Source organism: Pseudophryne corroboree, chromosome 9, assembly GCF_028390025.1.
Source record: "Pseudophryne corroboree isolate aPseCor3 chromosome 9, aPseCor3.hap2, whole genome shotgun sequence".
Classification (NCBI taxonomy): Eukaryota; Metazoa; Chordata; class Amphibia; order Anura; family Myobatrachidae; genus Pseudophryne; species Pseudophryne corroboree.
Genome location: NC_086452.1, coordinates 216407860 through 216430311, shown reverse-complemented (window position 1 = coordinate 216430311; position 22452 = coordinate 216407860). Strand labels below are relative to the sequence as shown.

Sequence of the window (22452 nt, the reverse complement as noted above, 5' to 3'; positions counted from 1 at the left end):
ATGCGAGGGGAAGCGGTGCACTAATTTGGGATCCCGGTCACTCTACGAAGAAAACGACACACAAAAAAAATCCTCATGTCGACATTTAGACCTGTCGACCTAGCACATGTCGACCTAGAAACCCTGCCGACCTTCCATCCATGTCGACCTAGTGACTGTCGACCTATAGTGGTCGACCTAAACATTGTCGACCTAGATACTGTCGATTTAATGAACCACACCCAGAACTAGACAGGCAGCGCAACAAACGTTCACACACAGATTCTTGTATAGTACATATTACTTTACTACATACTTGCATACTTTGGAAAAGCAGGTTCAAGGAGATTTTAGCTTGGACGTTGAGGGGGCATGTTATATTCCACCCAAAGTGCGTGTCTTATCTCAACCTATGGGCGTATCAATTGTCACTCGGGTGTGTCCTGCAATGGCAGGTGAAAACTAAAGTACTGCCTACACACTGACATCACAGCTACATTACATAGCAGGGCTACGCACTGACATCACAGCTACATTACACAGCAGGGCTACAGAGCTACATTACACAGCAGGGCTACACATTGACATCACAGCTAGATTACACAGCAGGGCTACACACTGAAATGACAGCTAGATAACACAGCAGGGCTACATACTGACATTACACCCACATTACACAGCAAGCTTATAAACTGACATCACACCTACATTACACAGCAGGGTTATATACTGACATCACACCTACATTACACAGCAGGGCTACATACTGATGTCATACATTCATTACAAGACAAGGTTACATACAGACATCACAGCCACATTACAAGACAGGGCCACATAGTACATACTGACATCACAGCTACATTACACAGCAGGGCTACACACTGACATCACACCTACATTACACAGCAGGACTACACACTGACATCACTCCTACATTACACAGCATGGCTATATACTGACATCACACCTACATTACACAGCAGGGCTACATACTGATGTCATACATTCATTACAAGACAAGGTTACATACAGACATCACAGCTACATTACAAGACAGGGCCACATAGTACATACTGACATCACAGCTACATTACACAGCAGGGCTACACACTGACATCACAGCTACATTACACAGCAGGGCTACACACTGACATCACAGCTACATTACACAGCAGGGCTACACACTGACATCACAGCTACATTACACAGCAGGGCTACACACTGACATCACAGCTACATTACACAGCAGGGCTACACACTGACATCACAGCTACATTACACAGCAGGGCTACACACTGACATCACAGCTAGATTACACAGCGGGGCTACACACTAACATCACAGCTAGATTACACAGCAGGGCTACACACTGAAATGACAGCTAGATAACACAGCAGGGCTACGCACTGACATCACAGCTACATTAAACAGCAGAGCTACACATTGACATCACACCTACATTACACAGCAGGGCTACAGTACATACTGCATACTGATATCCCTGCTACATTACAAGGCAGGGCAGCGATGCGAGCGCTAGGAAGCCTCTTGCGGGCTCGCTGTGCTCGCCACAGGTTCTGTACTACTCTATGGGTGTTGTGGACACCCACGAGTGGGAATAGCCCTGGCACGGCTGTCGGCATTCTCGTCGGTCGGGATTTTATCTACATAGTACATACTAACATCACAACTACATTACAAGGCAGGGCTATATAGTATACACTGACATCACATCTACATTGCACAGCAGGGCTACACACTGACATCACTCCTACATTACACAGCATGGCTATATACTGACATCACACCTACATTACACAGCAGGGCTACATACTGTCAAAGTCAGAAAAATATCACGCTGCACGTTGCCATATATTCACCTCATGCGCGTGCCTGCTGCACGTGCACATTCTCTCCCGTGCGTGCGGATACTCGCAGCCGCCCATGGCGCCTTGGCCATGCGCTCGAGCGCGTGGTATGTGCATTTACGGTAGAGTTTGTGTGCGTCTAGCGGGCGACTCAATCGTTTAATGATAGAACCAAATAGCATGTTTTATAGGTAATGTTCCCTTTAGTAATAACTGTAAGTTTGTTTAATGTGACTTGTTCACGGACTTGGGAATCCCTCTTTGCGTGGTACAAAGGGTCTGTTTAAGGTTGAACAGTGGTGTCTGGTACCTAACCGAAGAGTATTTTAATAGCAATAATCCGGTGTTGGTTAGGTAAAGATTAATCGCTCCTGCGTGTAGTTATGGCCATTAGTAGTTTCTGGACATATTCTATATTTGCAGTTCATTATCCATGCGGCGGGAATCCGGAGATTCCCACCCACCTGAGCTGTTTGAAATAGTCACAGCCCACCTGTTCAAACTAACCTATGACCTTTTGATATAGTGCAGAGAGACATTCCTATGTCCAATGAACAATAAGGTTGTAGGGCCCTTTGAAGCACACTGTAGGTTGTGTATATAAGGGTCACTGTCCCCAGACCGGCCAGTACTCTCTCTTCAACAGTTATCGCTGATAATTGGAGGACTGGATTCCGGTTGCGCCTGCGAGTGTTCCCCGTATGGTATGTTTCTCTGTTGCCACTTTGTTACCCGTGTAATGTTAGCCATTCATTCTTAGTCTATGTATTTGTATTTGCGATTGTTTACTATTTGCGTATATTTCTGTCTAGACATCCTGTTAGAATTATATGTTAGCCTGTAGTGTATGACTTGTTAACTGTTTCTCTTTTCGATATAACTAAAAGCTCGTTAGTAAAGGTGTTGGATCCTTAGCACGGTATCGTGTGTTCATTACATTTGCAGTGGGTAATAGGAGCGTTCACGATCGCTCAAACAGCTTTAGTGTTAACTAGGTTAAACAGCGTTATATCGCTACAGTGTTTCAGTACAAGATTTACAGTATAAGAGTATCCTTTCTGTGTGTTACATTCAAGGTTTACTGATTGCCATCTTGTAAGCGTCTGCGCCGCTCGTGATCTCCTCGTGGTCTTGAGCGTACGCTACACTAGTAGCGTAGCATTACGGTAGTCGCTCACCTATAGCGTGCTCGACACCACGCATTAAGCTGTGAGCGAGCGTGCCGCATGTGCGTCTCGATCACGGCCGAGCGTATGCTACGCTAAGTGCGTACCCTTACGGTACCCCATACGCCAATTGCGTACTGTGTCTCTTAACCTTTTATAGTGTTTAATATAGGATAAATATTAGGCTTTATCAATTGGGGGCTCCTCCGCTCTTCACATATCTGCACTAGGTAACTTTAGCAGACATTATCGGTCAGCAAAGGGCGGGAAGGTGGTATCCCTCGTAGTGCGGACCAGATAAGCGTCTGCTTCGCTTAGTAAGGAGTGCTGAAGGAATCCGGAACCGGAGGTAAGAACAATACGCTATTATCTTTTAAAACTGTTTATTTCTGTTTTTGCATACGCACACACACATGCACGCACACATCTACATTGTTGCAGCTCACTTTCTTGTTGCCATTAGAATTGATTATTAGACACGTGCTGAAGAAATCTGGTGCTATTTAGTTGAGATTAAATAGGATAATTTTTAAGGGAATAATTGTAAAGGACACGCACACAGCATAGCAAATACTGTGTGGTGTAGGGTAAGCGATCATAGCTGAATATCGTTTACATTGATAGAAGCGTGTTAATTGTGTCGCTGTGGGCATATCCGCACTTTGTGCATACGTGTCTCGGACAACGTGCGAGATCACGTACGTGATGCAAAGGCATACGCACGTGGCGTGTTTTACGCAACGGAGCGTACGGATACGCCCACTGAGACTCAAATCACACAATAACCTTGTTTAGGGTGGGCGGTATAGTACAGCCACCTGATAATAGCACACGGTTGTTCAGGTTTTTTTTCCAAAAAAAGTATTAGTTAAAAGGAAACCTTTTTCTACTGCAAAACCCAGAGATTAGACCCCTACCTGTATGAAAGGAATTTCTGTACAGAAAAAGATCAGTGTGTATATGAGTGAGTAGGAGTGAGTGTGGAACTTAAGGTATTATTTTTGTGAACCCACAAATCGGGATCCCGTCGGAGACCACATCAGGTGAGTGGACACTTGGTGGCGTGGGACTAGCTCACCCGCGTTAACATTGTATAAGGTAAAGGAGCAAGTAGTTTCCGCAGACAAAAGGACTGCGAGGTATTTAAGCGCAGCCCCGGGGGTTTGGCGTAGCACCCATATAGTCAAGTTAAAGCTCCGGCTGAAGGTTTCGCAGCCTAAACAACCGATTCCACTGGTCGTAAGGCGGATAAGTAATAGTTACTTATACGCAGTGCGACTGTACCGCACGTAATTGTGTGCATTAGTTTGTTACCTTGATACCCATCAACAATTTACTGTGGGATCATAAACGCTATTTGTACATTCTAACGTGATTTGTGTAGGTGTTTGTTATTTTAAGGGAGTTTCGCTGTTCACTCAGGAAATCTCTAACAACCAATACTTACTGGGGAGGGTAGCATACTCCCACGCGCCCCAGTAAATAGAGGTTACAGGACGGAAGTGAGTGAAGGCACTAGTTGAACTTTCACCGTCGCCTTACCACGGGCAAGTTGGTCTGTTTGTAAGAATTAGCTAAGACAGCAATATCTGCAAACGATGGGGGCCAGTTGTTCAAAGAAGGGACGTCCAACAAGGGTTCACGTTGGTAGTTGCTGGCCCAAAGGGTCCGCACGGTATATAATGTGTGAAAAATACGGATCACACACACAGGTATTATGCAAAGAATGGGAACGTATGACAGAGGATGATGGGGAACAGTTTCCCCGGGTAGGCAGTCTGAACCCTGATGTATTGCAGAATCTGAGAAAAAGGATAGGTCTAATAAAATCTGCAAAGCAGAGGATTAGACATTATGATTGTTTACAGATATGGCAACAGGTAAGTGAAATACAACAGGAATTAGCTCAGAAAGCAATTCCAAATCCTGGTAGAAATCTAATAGCAACGGCACCACCACCATATATAGTAGGGGACAAAGTGGCTACAGAGAATGACATGCGGGTGTACGATAAGAGTGCACTTAATCAATGTAGTAGTGATAAGGTTAAGATAAAAGTTAATGCAAATGTTGATGCTAACGCTAACCCATGCAAGTTGTATCCTATGTTAAACTTCCCCCAGGAATACGACCAAGAAGATGAGCCCACTACGATTTCAGCTCTCTCTCTAGCGGCCACCATAAGCGATACTTCAGTGGGCATCGCCCAACCAGTAAGATTGGCATCTAAAGCCCATAGCTCAGGGACAGGTGAGGTTGTGTCTACAGGTAAGTACGGCACTGTACAATATGCTGAAACTATTGCACCATACACTGAAGAATCAAACCAGAGTGAAGTAATTAATATTAACCCTGTTAGAGTAATAGCGGTCCCCAATGGTAAGACTGACACAAATGGAGCCACACCCATTAGGAATATTGCAATGCACTGTCCCTGGTCCCGAGCAGAATTAAGAACAATTTTGTCTGAATTTCCTGATCCCAGAAAAGATTTAGCCGCATGCCAGAGGTTCATTAAGGACCTAGGTAACTCCACTGAACCTAACAACAAAGATTGTCGGACACTACTGCGGGCATGTCTGCCCTCTAGTATTGACCCCATAAAGTTTATAGCCGACTGTAAATTAGATGAGGAGGTACCCCTTACGGACGAATATAATCAAGACAATGTAACCAGAATCAATCTGCAGTTGGGAATATACTTCCCAGCTGTAGTAAAATGGAACAAAATATTCTCCATTAAACAAATGGAAGGGGAAACTGCCCCTGACTATTTCCACAGGGCATTGGAGGAAATGGCTAAATATACTGGGATCGTGGACATTGAGGCAAATATACACCATAGAGAGGTAGCGGTGTCCGTCTTGATGGACGGTTTAAAGGAGGTATTAAGGAGTAGAGTACAAACTACTCAACCTAACTGGAGAGGTATGTCGGTGGCCGCCTTAAGAGAGACTGCTGTTGGGCACGACAGGAACATCACAAGACGCAGGGAGTCACAAAGTGATAGACTGATGGCAATAAGTATCCAGGCCCTTACAACAAGGCCGCCTCAGTCCCGATCACAGACCCCTGGTGGTAAGCCGTATGTGGTAAAATGTTACAATTGTAACAGGGAAGGACATTTTGCACGTAACTGTACAAATAACTCACATAATGCACATAAAAACCCTAGACAACAACATGACATATGAAATTGGGATCAAGGACCGCAGAGACGGAGCTATGAGCCACACGCAGGGGAAACAAGAAGGTATCCCCCAAAAAGAGACTGTCAAGTCTCTGATAATACCCATTTACCCCCTTCACAGGTAATAGCAGCCACTGCAATGCAGGGAGGTCACCACGCACCATAGGGGTGTGGTCACACCTGTAATCTGCAGCCAGTGAAATTGATTGCGAGCCTTGGAAGTGAACCCGAGGTTACAATTGATGTAGCTGGTAAATCTCTAAATTTCCTTGTAGATACGGGGGCGGCCAAGTCAGTGATAAATTCGACCGTGGGCATGAGAACCACTGGTAAAACAATTCCAGCCATGGGAGTAACAGGAGTAGTACGACAATACCCTTTAAGCAAACCAACAGAGGTTACGATAGGGCCTTTGCATACCAAGCATTCTTTTCTGCTGGCTGCATCGGCTCTGACTAATCTCTTAGGGAGAGATTTACTGTGAAAAAATGGGATGCGTCATATATTGTACTCCTGAAGGTGTGTTCTTGGACATACCCGAAAACCACGCTCAGGAAGCACAAGATATGTTAGACTCCCCAACAAGATTAATGTCACACACTGTTGTTGTAAATAGGTGTCCGTCTAGGGTAGAAGAAATGATTTCCCAGATACCGGAATCACTTTGGACCAAGGACGGACAAGACACTGGATTGATGGCAAATGTAGCCCCAGTAGTTGTGCAAGTAAAAGATGGTAGGATAGCTCCAAAAATCCCACAGTACCCTCTGAAGCCAGAGGTGGAGTTAGGAGTTTACCCTGTAATAGAGCGCTTGTTACAACAGGGCATTCTGGTAAGGACGTCCAGCACTGCCAATAGTCCCATCTTCCCTGTTAAAAAGAGTGGGGGGAGGGGTTATAGATTAGTGCAGGATCTAAGAGGGGTCAACAAAATAGTTGAGAGTCAATTCCCCGTAGTGCCTAATCCAGCTGTCATCCTAATGCAAATCCCTCCCACTGCCAAAGTTTTCACTGTGATTGACCTCTGCTCCGCTTTCTTCTCGGTACCTCTGCACACTGACAGTCAATACTTATTTGCATTCACATACAGGGGAGTTCAATATACATGGACTCGCTTACCCCAAGGTTTCATAGACAGTCCAAGTATTTTCTCGCAAGCTCTGCATGATTGTTTACAGTCTTTCCAACCAGTGAGTGGATCAGTATTGATACAGTACGTGGACGATTTACTACTGTGTTCAGATTCACTGGAAGCGTCCCTGAGAGATACGAAACAGCTCCTGTTTCATCTTTCAGACACAGGACACAAGGTTTCCAAAGACAAGTTGCAATTATGCCAGACCCGTGTGAAGTATTTGGGACACTGTCTAACACAAGGACTGAGACACCTTACCGCTGATATAATTCAAGCAATTCGTGACATGACCCTGCCACAAACCCAGCAACAGATTAGAACGTTTTTAGGAATGTGTGGGTATTGCCGTAACTGGATCCCAGGTTTTTCCATACTGACCTTACCTTTGCAGGAAATGGTCTCATCAAGCAAACCTGATCGGATTTCGCACACAGACGAATCCGAGATGGCATTTGAGAGACTTAAACAGTGCCTAACGCAGGCACCAGCATTAGATATGCCAGACTATGGGAAACCCTTTGAGCTGTACGGAACAGAGAGTGCTGGTTGCGCTGCAGGTGTCCTAACCCAGAAGCATGGTGATGCCAGCAGGCCGGTAGCTTACTACAGCGCCCAGCTTGACACGGTAGCGCGATCCCTCCCCACATGCTTGCGAAGTGTTGCAGCGATAGCATTGCTAGTTACAAAAAGCGAAGATGTAGTGCTAGGACACAACCTCACAATTCATACACCACATGCAGTGTCAGCCTTACTAAATTCTGCCCAAACCAGACACGTCTCATCAGCGCGGTTTACAAAATGGGAATTGGCATTGATGGCCCCCGTAAACATTACCATAAGGAGATGCAGCGCATTAAATCCTGCAACGTATCTCCCAGGTGTGCCTGGACAGGCACAAAGGGTGGAGGATGAGAGTGGTGGTGAAGGAGGATTTAATACGGGGGATGACATGCATGATTGTATGGAATATTTGACCCAAAATTTCACGGCAAGGCCTGACATCAGTGACAACCCACTGGAAGATGTAGATTTTACTTTCTACACTGACGGTAGTTGTCACAGACAGACGGACTCGGGAGACTTGTGTACTGGATACGCAGTCGTAGATGACCAAGGTACCATAGAAGCAGAACCGCTAGGCCCACCTCACTCAGCACAAGTTGCTGAACTGGTTGCCCTAACCAGAGCATGTGAATTGGCTAAGGGCAAGTCAGCCAATATCTACACAGTTTCTAGGTACGCATTCGGAGTAGTCCATGATTTCGGAGCCCTATGGCGCCTCAGAAATTTCATGACGGTAGCTGGCACACCCGTAGCGCATGCAGCCCACATCAAAAGACTTCTAACAGCGATACAGGAACCCGACAGAGTGGCTGTTATTAAGTGTAAAGCTCACACATATAGCCAAGACCCGGTATCACTTGGTAACAGCCGAGCAGACGAAGCTGCTAAATTAGCAGCTGGTACCCCCAGACAGACAGACACCACACAACTGATGGTATTTAATACTGTAAACACACAGAAATTGTGTGAAATGCAAAATTCGTGTTCCCCACAGGAAAAGGCAGTTTGGAGGTCAAAAGGATATGACCAGGAGTCCTCAGGACTCTGGACAGATAGACATGGTAAACCAGTGGCACCAAGAGCATACCTTCCAAGTCTAGCGGAAGCAGCACACGGGCTGACTCATTTAGGCAAAGAAGGGATGTGTAAGCTAGTAAGAGCTTATTGGTGCGCCCCAGGATTTTCTTCCCATGCAGGTAAGAGAGCGATGACATGCCTCACCTGCTTGAGGAAGAATATCGGAAAGGCAATACCGACAGAGCCATCTCATATCCCTCCAACAGATGGCCCTTTCCAGGTGATACAAATTGATTTCATACAATTGCCACCTTGTAGAAATTTAAAGTATGTTCTGGTCTGTATTGATGTATTCTCAAATTGGGTTGAAGCATTTCCCGCGGCCACAAATACTGCTGTATTTACTGCAAAGAAAATTGTGCAGGAATTTGTGTGTAGGTACGGTATTCCTAGAATAATTGAAAGTGATAGGGGTACCCACTTTACAGGTGAAGTCTTTCAAAGAATGTGTAAGTTGATGGGAATTAATAGTAAGCTGCATACTCCGTATCGTCCCCAGGCGAGTGCAAAGGTGGAAAGAGTGAACAGCACTATTAAAAATAAATTGAGCAAAGTTATAGCAGAAACAGGATTGACATGGCCAGAAGCTTTGCCCATTGTACTATACAGCATCAGAACCACTCCCAGGTCCCCTCTTAATCTGTCCCCTTTTGAAATTCTGTTTGGTCGACAACCGCATGTTATGATTAACCCTCAGGATGATTTAAAGTGTAACAATGAAGTGACTGTAAAGTACTTGGTTAAGATGAGTAAACAGCTAAGGAATCAGAATGATAATTTGAAGTTGGTGATTCCTGATCTGCCAGATAGTAATTGTCATGACATTGAACCTGGGGATTATGTAATGATACGGAATTTTCTACACTCAGGTTGCCTTATTGACAGATGGGAAGGACCATACCAAGTCTTATTGATTAGCACGACAGCATTGAAGGTTGCCGAGAGAGAGACTTGGGTTCATTCGTCCCATTGTAAGAAGGTTGCTGATCCAGAGAGGTCTCGTGATAAAGAACAGACGGTAGAGGAAGTTGTATCACTGGAGTGTCTGTTTCAGGAAGAGTGAAACGGCACCTGAGCATTGAGAATAATAAGATCGGAGGCAGTTGTCGATCCCCTGTTCCCTTTTATTGTTTTTCTCCACCTCCCATCCCATCTCCCTCAATTATTTCTTTCCCCCTTCTCATTTTTCTCCATTTCCTCCTATAAGATGGACTTGCCCCAAGAGACTGTGATCCGGATTTTCCTGTTGACCATGATGTTGACCAGAGCAGTCTGTTTCGGTGAGAGTACCATGGAAGTCGAGAAAGGATCTGGAATGGGTTCTGATGACCAGGATGCAGGCGTAGATTTCCAAGAACAACATAATCACCGAGTAAAGTCGAGTATCAGAAAACGATCTGATAGCATTGACAATAGAAGGAATTGTGAAGGATTGTTAGCTGAAGAGAACTGCATCTGTAGGCATTGTGACAATATAGTTGAGGATGGGTGCATAAAGAAATGTCAGTCCAGTTTTAATGTCCACATGGACCGGCATCCTTTGAGTGACTATCACTCCCTAGTGGGTAAAGTGTTAAACCAGACAGACTGTTGGGTATGCTCTCAAGTACCTCAAGGCCATAGTAAATCAGGATTAGTACCATTCCCTTTAACTGTAGGAGAGGTACTTGAGCTAAGTGGTGGGAGGCCGGTGGACAAGAGGTTTAATATCTCTAGTCCTCCTAGTTTGAAGCTCCACCAATATCATGTGGATAGGTCCTTAGTGTGCTTTAACATTTCCAATCCCCGAAAGCCGGGAAATTGGGAAGTGTCATGGAGTAACCAAACCATGACATTCTCACATAGAGCCGACAGATTGCCCATAGACACAGAACTTATACGCCAGATAGCCGACCATAGGAAATTCTTTCGGTATAGGTACACCTTGGGAAGTAGGATCATGCGAGTTGGAGAAGTATCACCAGGATACTGTGCACAGATCGTACAAACTGATACGTGTACTAAACAGATGGAAGAATTAGGGTTAGGAGAGTTCACATGGAAAATCTGTAATATGGTTATGTCACACTCCGTCCCATATGTTCTCCCCGATGATGCATACTTCATATGCGGGAGGAAGGCGTATAAGTGGCTTGCCCCAAACTCAGAAGGGTTATGTTATATTGGAAAAGTACTGCCTGAGGTAATGACTGTATCTTACACAAAAATGAAAGATATTCACCGCAGTGCCCAAGCTCCTTATACTCACACTCATTACGAGCACATTGTTAAACAGCACCTGATAGAAAGAACAGAGCATCCGGCCTCTGACCTGATCCATGAATCCACCGGGATTCAATTTCTAATCGCGTTAGATATCACTCGTACCGCTAGAGGAGTGATAAATTATAAATATATATCTGCGCTTGCAAATTTATTAGACAATATCACCGAAATGTATGACGACACCTTCAGGTACACTGGGAAAGAGTTACAAGCCTACAAAACGGAACTGGTTCAGCATAGGATGAATCTCAATTATCTCACAGCTGTGACAGGCGGGTATTGTGTTACCCTAGCGACTCAATATGGAATAAAGTGTTGCACGTACATTACAAACAGCACGGAGGACCCAGCCGAGGTCATAGACCAAAAGATGGATGACATTTTACAATTAAAATGGGAGTTCCGAAGGAAACACAATCTCACCCTTGCCGCTGTGGGTAATGAGCTGACCAGTTGGGTGTCATGGTTGAACCCACGAAATTGGTTCTCTGGTTTAGGAGAATGGGCCCAAGGTATTATCATGGATGTAGGGAAATTTCTTTTGTGTATTCTGGGTGTCATCATATTGGTCGGTCTGATATTTAGATGCGTTCCAGTTTTAACGAAGTATAAACGTAATGCCCGAGTGATGAGTTTAAGAAGTGAAGATACTGCAACAACAACGACTAATTTGATTTATGACCCAACAATAGAGACAATGTTGTGATGAAAATGTGATTCCATGGTCCGTTTCTTTCACCCGTTTCTCCTTTGTTTTCCTCCAAGGTACAAAGACATCCGCTTGGAAGAAGAATTTGACAACCTTTTACACAGACCATTGATGGACAATGCCATAGACCCCCAATATCCCTAGCGATTTTAAAATTTTACGATAGCCCAACACTTTTGTAAGTCTATGGACATTGAGAAAGCTTTTTGCTCAAGCAATTATAGCAAAAGCATCGGGAGACTACAGTCAACATGTACATGTGTATTCTGGGTGTCATCATATTGGTCGGTCTGATATTTAGATGCGTTCGAGTTTTAACGAAGTATAAACGTAATGCCCGAGTGATGAGTTTAAGAAGTGAAGATACTGCAACAACAACGACTAATTTGATTTATGACCCAACAATAGAGACAATGTTGTGATGAAAATGTGATTCCACGGTCCGTTTCTTTCACCCGTTTCTCCTTTGTTTTCCTCCAAGGTACAAAGACATCCGCTTGGAAGAAGAATTTGACAACCTTTTACACAGACCATTGATGGACAATGCCATAGACCCCCAATATCCCTAGCGATTTTAAAATTTTACGATAGCCCAACACTTTTGTAAGTCTATGGACATTGAGAAAGCTTTTTGCTCAAGCAATTATAGCAAAAGCATCGGGAGACTACAGTCAACATGTACATCGAGACAAGACACAAGACAAGACCTCAATCAACAAATGTATATTAAACTCACATAGTTTATGACTGCATTTACCATAATTGCTTCTTATCTTCATTTCTACAACCTTCAGGTAATGACACACATAGTCGATAGGGAATATAGGCACAGATATCAGCACTCACATAATCCCCCATTCATGTATCATCAACTAAAATGTGCTCCCCCATTTTGTTGCAACCAAAAGCCGAAAAGAGCTCGGTAAAGTTTGACAGCCCATCCACAGACCCGTACCACGGGATAAGAAGGAATTCAAATGTATACTTTGCAATACCTCGAAGCTTGATTTAAAACACGTACGGCACGATGATACATGACCCCTCAAACATGGACTCATACATACATGCTTCTACTATCTCACTAGGTCACACCTTTTTTCCACCTTCTTCTCTTCTCCCTTACCCAATCATAGAAATGTATTATACATGACATATATTTTTCTCTTTTTGAACTGTTTTAGGAAGTGGCAGTTATTGGTGACTGCCAAAGGGTGGACTGTCAAAGTCAGAAAAATATCACGCTGCACGTTGCCATATATTCACCTCATGCGCGTGCCTGCTGCACGTGCACATTCTCTCCCGTGCGTACGGATACTCGCAGCCGCCCATGGCGCCTCGGCCATGCGCTCGAGCGCGTGGTATGTGCATTTACGGTAGAGTTTGTGTGCGTCTAGCGGGCGACTCAATCGTTTAATGATAGAACCAAATAGCATGTTTTATAGGTAATGTTCCCTTTAGTAATAACTGTAAGTTTGTTTAATGTGACTTGTTCACGGACTTGGGAATCCCTCTTTGCGTGGTACAAAGGGTCTGTTTAAGGTTGAACAGTGGTGTCTGGTACCTAACCGAAGAGTATTTTAATAGCAATAATCCGGTGTTGGTTAGGTAAAGATTAATCGCTCCTGCGTGTAGTTATGGCCATTAGTAGTTTCTGGACATATTCTGTATTTGCAGTTCATTATCCATGCGGCGGGAATCCGGAGATTCCCACCCACCTGAGCTGTTTGAAATAGTCACAGCCCACCTGTTCAAACTAACCTATGACCTTTTGATATAGTGCAGAGAGACATTCCTATGTCCAATGAACAATAAGGTTGTAGGGCCCTTTGAAGTACACTGTAGGTTGTGTATATAAGGGTCACTGTCCCCAGACCGGCCAGTACTCTCTCTTCAACAGTTATCGCTGATAATTGGAGGACTGGATTCCGGTTGCGCCTGCGAGTGTTCCCCGTATGGTATGTTTCTCTGTTGCCACTTTGTTACCCGTGTAATGTTAGCCATTCAATCTTAGTCTATGTATTTGTATTTGCGATTGTTTACTATTTGCGTATATTTCTGTCTAGACATCCTGTTAGAATTATATGTTAGCCTGTAGTGTATGACTTGTTAACTGTTTCTCTTTTCGATATAACTAAAAGCTCGTTAGTAAAGGTGTTGGATCCTTAGCACGGTATCGTGTGTTCATTACATTTGCAGTGGGTAATAGGAGCGATCACGATCGCTCAAACAGCTTTAGTGTTAACTAGGTTAAACAGCGTTATATCGCTACAGTGTTTCAGTACAAGATTTACAGTATAAGAGTATCCTTTCTGTGTGTTACATTCAAGGTTTACTGATTGCCATCTTGTAAGCGTCTGCGCCGCTCGTGATCTCCTCGTGGTCTTGAGCGTACGCTACACTAGTAGGGTAGCATTACGGTAGTCGCTCGCCTATAGCGTGCTCGACACCACGCATTAAGCTGTGAGCGAGCGTGCCGCATGAGCGTCTCGATCACGGCCGAGCGTATGCTACGCTAAGTGCGTACCCTTATGGTACCCCATGCGCCAATTGCGTACTGTGTCTCTTAACCTTTTATAGTGTTTAATATAGGATAAATATTAGGCTTTATCAATACTGATGTCATACATTCATTACAAGACAAGGTTACATACAGACATCACAGCTACATTACAAGACAGGGCCACATAGTACATACTGACATCACAGCTACATTACACAGCAGGGCTACACACTGACATCACACCTACATTACACAGCAGGGCTACACACTGACATCACTCCTACATTACACAGCATGGCTATATACTATCATCACACCTACATTACACAGCAGGGCTACATACTGATGTCATACATTCATTACAAGACAAGGTTACATACAGACATCACAGCTACATTACAAGACAGGGCTACATAGTACATACTGACATTACAGATACATTACACAGCAGGGCTACACACTGACATCACACCTACATTACACAGCAGGGCTACATACTGAAATCACACCAGCATTACACAGCAGGGCTATATACTGACATCATACCTACATTACACAACAGCACTACATACTGACGTTACAACTACATTACAAGACAAGGCTACATAGTACATACTGACATCACAGCTACATTACAAGGCAGGGCTACATACTGACATCTCATCTACATTACACAACAGGGCTACATGCAGACATCACACCCACATTACACAGCAGGATTACGGTACATACTGCATAGTGACATCACAGCTACATTACAAGACAGGGCTACATAGTACATACTGATATCACATCTACATTGCACAGCAGGGCTCCATGCAGACATCACACCCACATTACACAGCAGGGCTACATACTGACGTCATACCTACATTACAAGACAGGGTTACATACTGACATCACAGCTACATTACAAGACAGGGCTACATACTGACTTCACACCTGCATTACATATCAGGGCTATATACTGACATCATACCTACATTACACAGCAGGGCTACATACTGACATTACAACTACATTACAAGACAGGGCTATATAGTACATACTGTCATCACAGCTACAGTACAAGGAAGGGCTACATGGTATATACTGACATCACAGCTACATTACACAGCAGGGCTATATACTGACATCATACCTACATTACACAGCAGAGCTATATGCTGACATTACAACTACATTACAAACAGGGCTACATACTGTAGGTACATACTGACATCACAGCTACATTACAAGGCAGGGCTACATAGTACACACTGACATCACTGCTACATTACACAGCAGGGCTACATACTGGCATCACAACTACATTACAAGGCATGGCTACATAGTACACACTGACATCACAGCTGCACTACACAGCAGGGCTACACAATGAGATCACAGCTACAATACACAGCAGGGCTACATACTAACATCACAGCTACATTACAAGACAGGGTTACATAGTACATACTGACATCTCATCTACATTACACAGCAGGGCTTCATGGTACATACTGACGTCATACCTACATTACAAGACAGGGTTACATACTGACATCACAGCTACATTACAAGACAGGGCTACATACTGACTTCACACCTACATTACATATCAGGGCTATATACTGACATCATACCTACATTACACAGCAGGGCTACATACTGACATTACAACTACATTACAAGACAGGGCTATATAGTACATACTGTCATCACAGCTACAGTACAAGGAAGGGCTACATGGTACATACTGACATCACAGCTACATCACACAGCAGGGCTATATACTGACATCATACCTACATTACACAGCAGAGCTATATGCTGACATTACATCTACATTACAAGACAGGGCTACATACTGTAGGTACATACTGACATCACAGCTACATTACAAGGCAGGGCTACATAGTACACACTGACATCACCGCTACATTACACAGCAGGGCTACATCCTGGCATCACACCTACATTACACAGCAGGGCTACAGTACATACTGGAATCACAACTACATTACAAGGCATGGCTACATAGTACACACTGACATCACAGCTGCACTACACAGTAGGGCTACACAATGAGATCACAGCTACAATACACAGCAGGGCTACATACTGACATCACAGCTACATTACAAGACAGGGTTACATAGTACATACTGACATCTCATCTACATTACACAGCAGGGCTTCATGGTACATACTGACATCACACCTACATTACAAGGCAGGGTCATATAGTACGTACTGACATCACAGCTACATTAAAGGCAGGGCTACATACTGTAGTACAAACTGACATCACAGCTACATTAAATAGCAAGGCTACAGTACATAATACATACTGACATCACAGCTACATTACACAGCAGGCCTACATGCAGACATCACACCCACATTACACAGCAGGGCTACAGTACATACTGACATCACAGTTACATTACACAGCAGGACTGTACACTGACATCACAGCTACATTACACAGGAGGGCTACGTACTGACATCACACCTACATTACAAGACAGGGCTGCACACTGATATCACCGCTACATTGCACAGGAGGACTACATACTGACATCACACCTACATTACACGACAGGGCTACATAGTACATACTGACATCACAGCTACATTACAAGACAGGGCTACGTAGTACATACTGACATCATAGCTACATTACACAGCAGGGCTACATACTGACATCACAGCTACATTACACAGCAGGGCTACAGTACATACTACATACTGACATCACGTCTACATTACAAGGCAGGGCTACATAGTACACACTGACACCACAGGTGCACTATACAGCAGGGCTACATTATGACATCACAGCTACATTACACAGTAGGACTACATACTGGCATCATGCCTTTATTACACAGAAGGGCTACATACTGACATCATGCCTTTATTACACAGCATGGCTATAGTATATAGTACCTACTGACATAACAGCTACATTACACAGCAGGGCTATATACTGACATCACAGCTACATTACAAGGCAGGGCTACATACTGACATCACACCTACATTACACATCAGGGCTACATACTGACATCTCATCTACATTACACAGCAGGGCTACATGCAGACATCACACCCACATTACACATCAGGGCTACAGTACATACTACATACTGACATCACAGCTACATTACACAGCAGGGCTGCACACTAACATCACTGCCACATTACACAGCAGGGCTACACACTGACATCACCGCTACATTACACAGCAGGGCTACACACCGACATCACAGCTACATTACAAGGCAGGGCTACATACTGACATCACACCTACATTACACATCAGGGCTACATACTGACATCTCATCTACATTACACAGCAGGGCTACATGCAGACATCACACCCACATTACACATCAGGGCTACAGTACATACTACATACTGACATCACAGCTACATTACACAGCAGGGCTGCACACTAACATCACAGCCACATTACACAGCAGGACTACACACTGACATCACCGCTACATTACACAGCAGGGCTACAGTACATACTGGCATCACACCTACGTTACAAGGCAGGGCTACATAGTGCATACTGACATCACAGCTACAATATAAGGCTACATAGTACATACTGACATCAGAGCTGCACTACACAGCAGGGCTACATGGTACATACTGACATCACAGTTACATTACACAGCAGGACTACAGTACATACTGGCATCACAGCTACATTACAAGGCAGGGCTACATAGTAAATAGTATATACTGACATCACATAGTGATGCAGGGTATAGTGAAAACCTCTCTGCTTCCCCTCTCCCCATAGCAGTGTCATCAGCCCCTGAGCCCCCACTTTCCATGTCTCTTCATGCCTCTGCCTCTCTCTGCTCTGTGGGCTCTGTCTGTCCGCTCACCCGCAAACAGTAACTGAAAGTAAACACGCTTTCTGTTGTCTAGGCTGACCCATACTTGCCTACTCTCCTGGAATGGCCGGGGGGCTCCCGAAAATTGTGTGTCGCTACCGGCCACCCAAAAAGTTTGCAAGTCTACCGGCCGGCAGCCAAGCCCCCGCACCCCCAAGAGAAACACTCATAAATCGCTCACAGCAGGGGTGCCGATGACGCGATTTGAGCTCTGTGAGAAATTTGGAATCTTCCCCAGGATTAGGACGAGCAGGCAACTATGCTTTACCACAAACACTACATAGCCCAGGCAGAAACATCTATTATTTAGGGGCTGCGATTGGTAGTTCTGGCACTAATTAAATTATTATTAATCTATAAACACTTTGTGTAATCCGGGATAAATTACTTGTTCAATTTCCCAAACCACTGATGAAATGGACGACAGATAGACATTACTAATGGATTGATCGACTAATTCCTCACTCACTTCCTGTGAGTTTTACAAAGTATTGAAATGCTCGCCCAGTATATTAAGATGTAAAATTTTTATTGCATAAACTTTCACATATTGAAAAAACAGAGTCAAGTTTTGGAGGGCTGTTGGGACCAGAGTTACCTGCTTATAAGCAGTGTCCCTAGGATTTATTTGGCAATGTGTATTATATATAACATATTACCTGGGCTTGTGCTATCAACCTATCCATGACCCCAACAGAGCTGAATTATGGGCGAAGGAAAATAACTGCATAGCCATAGGGTTGCACTGTCACACCCCTCCCAGGGAACATGGTTGTTGATTAAGTATGCGGTCAGCATACTGCTTGTTGGGATCCCAGCTGTCACAACACCGCTGCCGGGATCCCAACTGGGTCACCATACCTCCGCCAGTATACCGGTGAGGTAGGTGATTCCCCCTCTATGGGTATCCACGGAGCCTGCGAGGGGCTTCGCTGCGCTCGCCCCCCTGCCGGCGTTCCACCGATGCATCCTGTGCAGCGGTATACCATACCGATCCCGTCTATTATTCTTTTGCTGTAAATGGTTGACTGGGCAACCCAATACATATGGCGTGAATGATAGGAATGCTATGTCTGATGTACTGCACCTATTTTATTGCCAGTATATTCATTGTGCTTTCCTACTATTTGCTTTTTTAACTAAACTGAATGAAAAAATAAGTGACTTTTAGGAGGCATGATAATGAAAGAGATTTAATTTTACACATAAACTCTCCAAATTGGGCCTCTTTGTAATGGTGCTTTATAGTTTTACAAATCAGGAACATAGCAATAAAAATAGTACAATATATTTGTATAATTGGAATAGAGGGAATAAATTAGCTAACTCACTATTTAAATATGCTGCCTATATATTTGTCTTTGCTTTGTTTATGTAATCTTGTTAGACTTGAGCTTGGAAATTCATTTCTAGGGGCTGATTATTACTTTGTTTGCTTGTTTGTTTGTTTATATCTATATGACTGGTTGTCTGTAGTAACTTATATTGTGCCTTATTTGTAGAGTTGTGCAATAAATATATACATTTCCATACTCAGCATATGTACCAAAATGCCTCTCTAAATGCTAACTAGCAGTCTCTTATGCATGGAGTGGCAGAATGGGGGAGGTGAAGCATTAACGGCTTGGACTGGCCCATAGGGGTACAGGGGAAACCACTGGTGGGCCCCACTGCCTGGGGACCCACCTCCTGCCCTAAGGATCAGGTTCCAGACTGTGCACTTGAATTATACATCATACATATGTTACCTTATACTGGACTATGGTGTATTTTCTACAGTGCATTGCTGTTATTAATCTGGTACATTATCATGTATGCAGCATCTGAATTTTACTGTATATATTTATGAAGGGGCCCAGACATTGCACTCTCTAATGGTTAGTCAAACCAATGAGGTGGCAGGCCACCCCCCCTCTGCAGACTGGCCACACCCCTTAACATGTTTCCTACCACTGCATCCCCCCGGTGGGCCCTACATGCCCCAGTCCGACACTGGGTATAGTAATGGCTTGTTTATATAAGTGCAGCATGCCACCTGGAGATACAAGCTAATGAGACTGGGATGTATCCCTAGATATACTTGTGGGAACTGGAAGCCTACTGTGGACATATATAAAGATGATACTCACATTTTCAGTATTGTTTATCCACTTCTAATTGGCTGTTTGCATATTGACTTCCTCAGTGATGTCACTGGTTCCTAGTGAAATAGGCTGTGTTCTTATGAACATTGGGTCAGTTTCCAACATGGCTGCCTTCATTGTATTGTCAATAGGAACTGTTTCATACTGTCAGGGTACCTATGATTATCTGGGGTGTGGTATGGAAGGTAGATAGTAACTAGGTCGACAGTGTCTAGGTCGACCACTATTGGTCGACAGTAACTAGGTTGACAGGGTCTCTAGGTCGACAGGTCAAAAGGTCGACATGAGTTTTTAATGTTTTTGTGTCGACTTTTTGACCTGTCGACCTAGAACATGTCGACCTAGAGACCCTGTCGACCTAGAAACCCTGTCGACCTAGTTACTGTCGCCCAATAGTGGTCGAGCTAGATAGTGTCGACCTAGAGACCGAATCCCGATTATCTGTAGCAACAGGGGTGGCTCTGTTATATACGTTACAATTTTTATACATTGTATTAAGCAAAAGAACTAATATAAACATGCATAGTTCTAAGAGATAATTCGGTTTAAAGGCATGCATTGAAAATTACTATTACTTAGCTATTGAGGGGCATATTTTGAATTTAATGTTATTTCTTTTATTTGTCAGTGGATAATTTGTTGCGGTTGGATTCATTGTTGCCTGTATGAAATGTAATAAATAGTTGCCTGCATTAAATGTATGCATGTAATAGTAGAGAGATATGGTGCTGGATGTAATGAAGTCCAGGTTGGCCAGAGATGCGGGTTCCCGGCCAACATCCGACGTTTTTTTTAAAGCAGCAATCATGTACAAGGCAAAAATACTTCTTGTACACGATTGCTGCTTTAAAAAAAGTCTGAGTTCGGCCGAGAACCGGCACCTCCGTCCAACTAGGACTTCATTACATCCGACCCCATGATGACAAATGTAAACATTCCCCATTTGTTACTTTGTAAACTAGAAGTGTTCCTTCCTGTGCAATCACCACCACACTCACCTTCCATTCCAGTAACTTGAATTTATGGGGCCTATTTATCAATGGCAAAGAGCACTATTACTGGTGAAATGCCTGTTAGGGCTCGTTATTGCATTTTAACAGGTGTCGTACGGTTACTGGTGGTAATGGCCAGATGCCTAGTCTTTAGATGTCATCTCAGAATAGACATAACAGAACAACATCTTATTGAAATGTGCTTTATTTTCTACAGACAGCCAAGCCACTTCCTGTACTGTACAGTATGTGCACACTATAGAGACTTGCCTGGGGAAGCAGTATTATAACTCCTAACTCTCCGGGTCACTATCTATGGAGCAATAACTGATTTTTTTTTCTTGTTTGCACAGTTCAGAATGGGCAAAATGTGAAATGCATGTTCATTTTGCAGGCAGCTGCCAGCCCACAGTGTTACCCTGTAATGGAGGCACTAGAATTACGTAGAGGCATCCGCAATAAAAGGGCAGCACATTTTAGGTGCACAACCCCTTTAATAGAATAGTTATAAAAATGTTATTCCGTTCACAATAGATTTATCCTCTATCTATTTACAGGAGCTTGTAGAATATTATAAACACCAGTCTCTCCGAGAAGGTTTCAGGAGTTTGGATACAACTCTTCTTTTCCCCTATAAAGCACCTGAAAATCAAGCTGGACATGCAAGTAACCGATCATCGGGAATGTGTAAGTATTAATCTATCTCCCTTGTGGATCAGCCTGACATGGTCCTTAATTGATTATTCCAGTTTTCTAATTGATATTCTGTAATAAAAGGGAAGGATTTTTCATCCTTGTAGAGATAAAACTGTCATTTACAAGTTTTATGTTACCAGAAGGAACTGAAGGAGCTTCACTAGGCAAAGATCATTTATCTTACAGTTTCTGCAGCAAATGAACAGAAGTTTTTATGAATGATCATTATAGGAATTAGAATTAGAAGTAGTTTTACAATGAACTT

At 43.7% G+C, this 22452-nt stretch overlaps 1 protein-coding gene across 3 annotated transcripts in view; it reads left to right on the top strand.

The window, feature by feature from the left end:
• The window catches only part of VAV3 (vav guanine nucleotide exchange factor 3), a 546183-nt gene that overhangs the window by 499783 nt on the left and 23948 nt on the right, over nt 1-22452 (top strand). For all 3 annotated transcript variants that reach the window (XM_063940113.1, XM_063940112.1, XM_063940114.1), the window contains one exon: nt 22049-22178. In XM_063940113.1, the coding sequence (XP_063796183.1) occupies nt 22049-22178 (130 nt within the window). The remainder of the gene's footprint in view (nt 1-22048; nt 22179-22452) is intronic.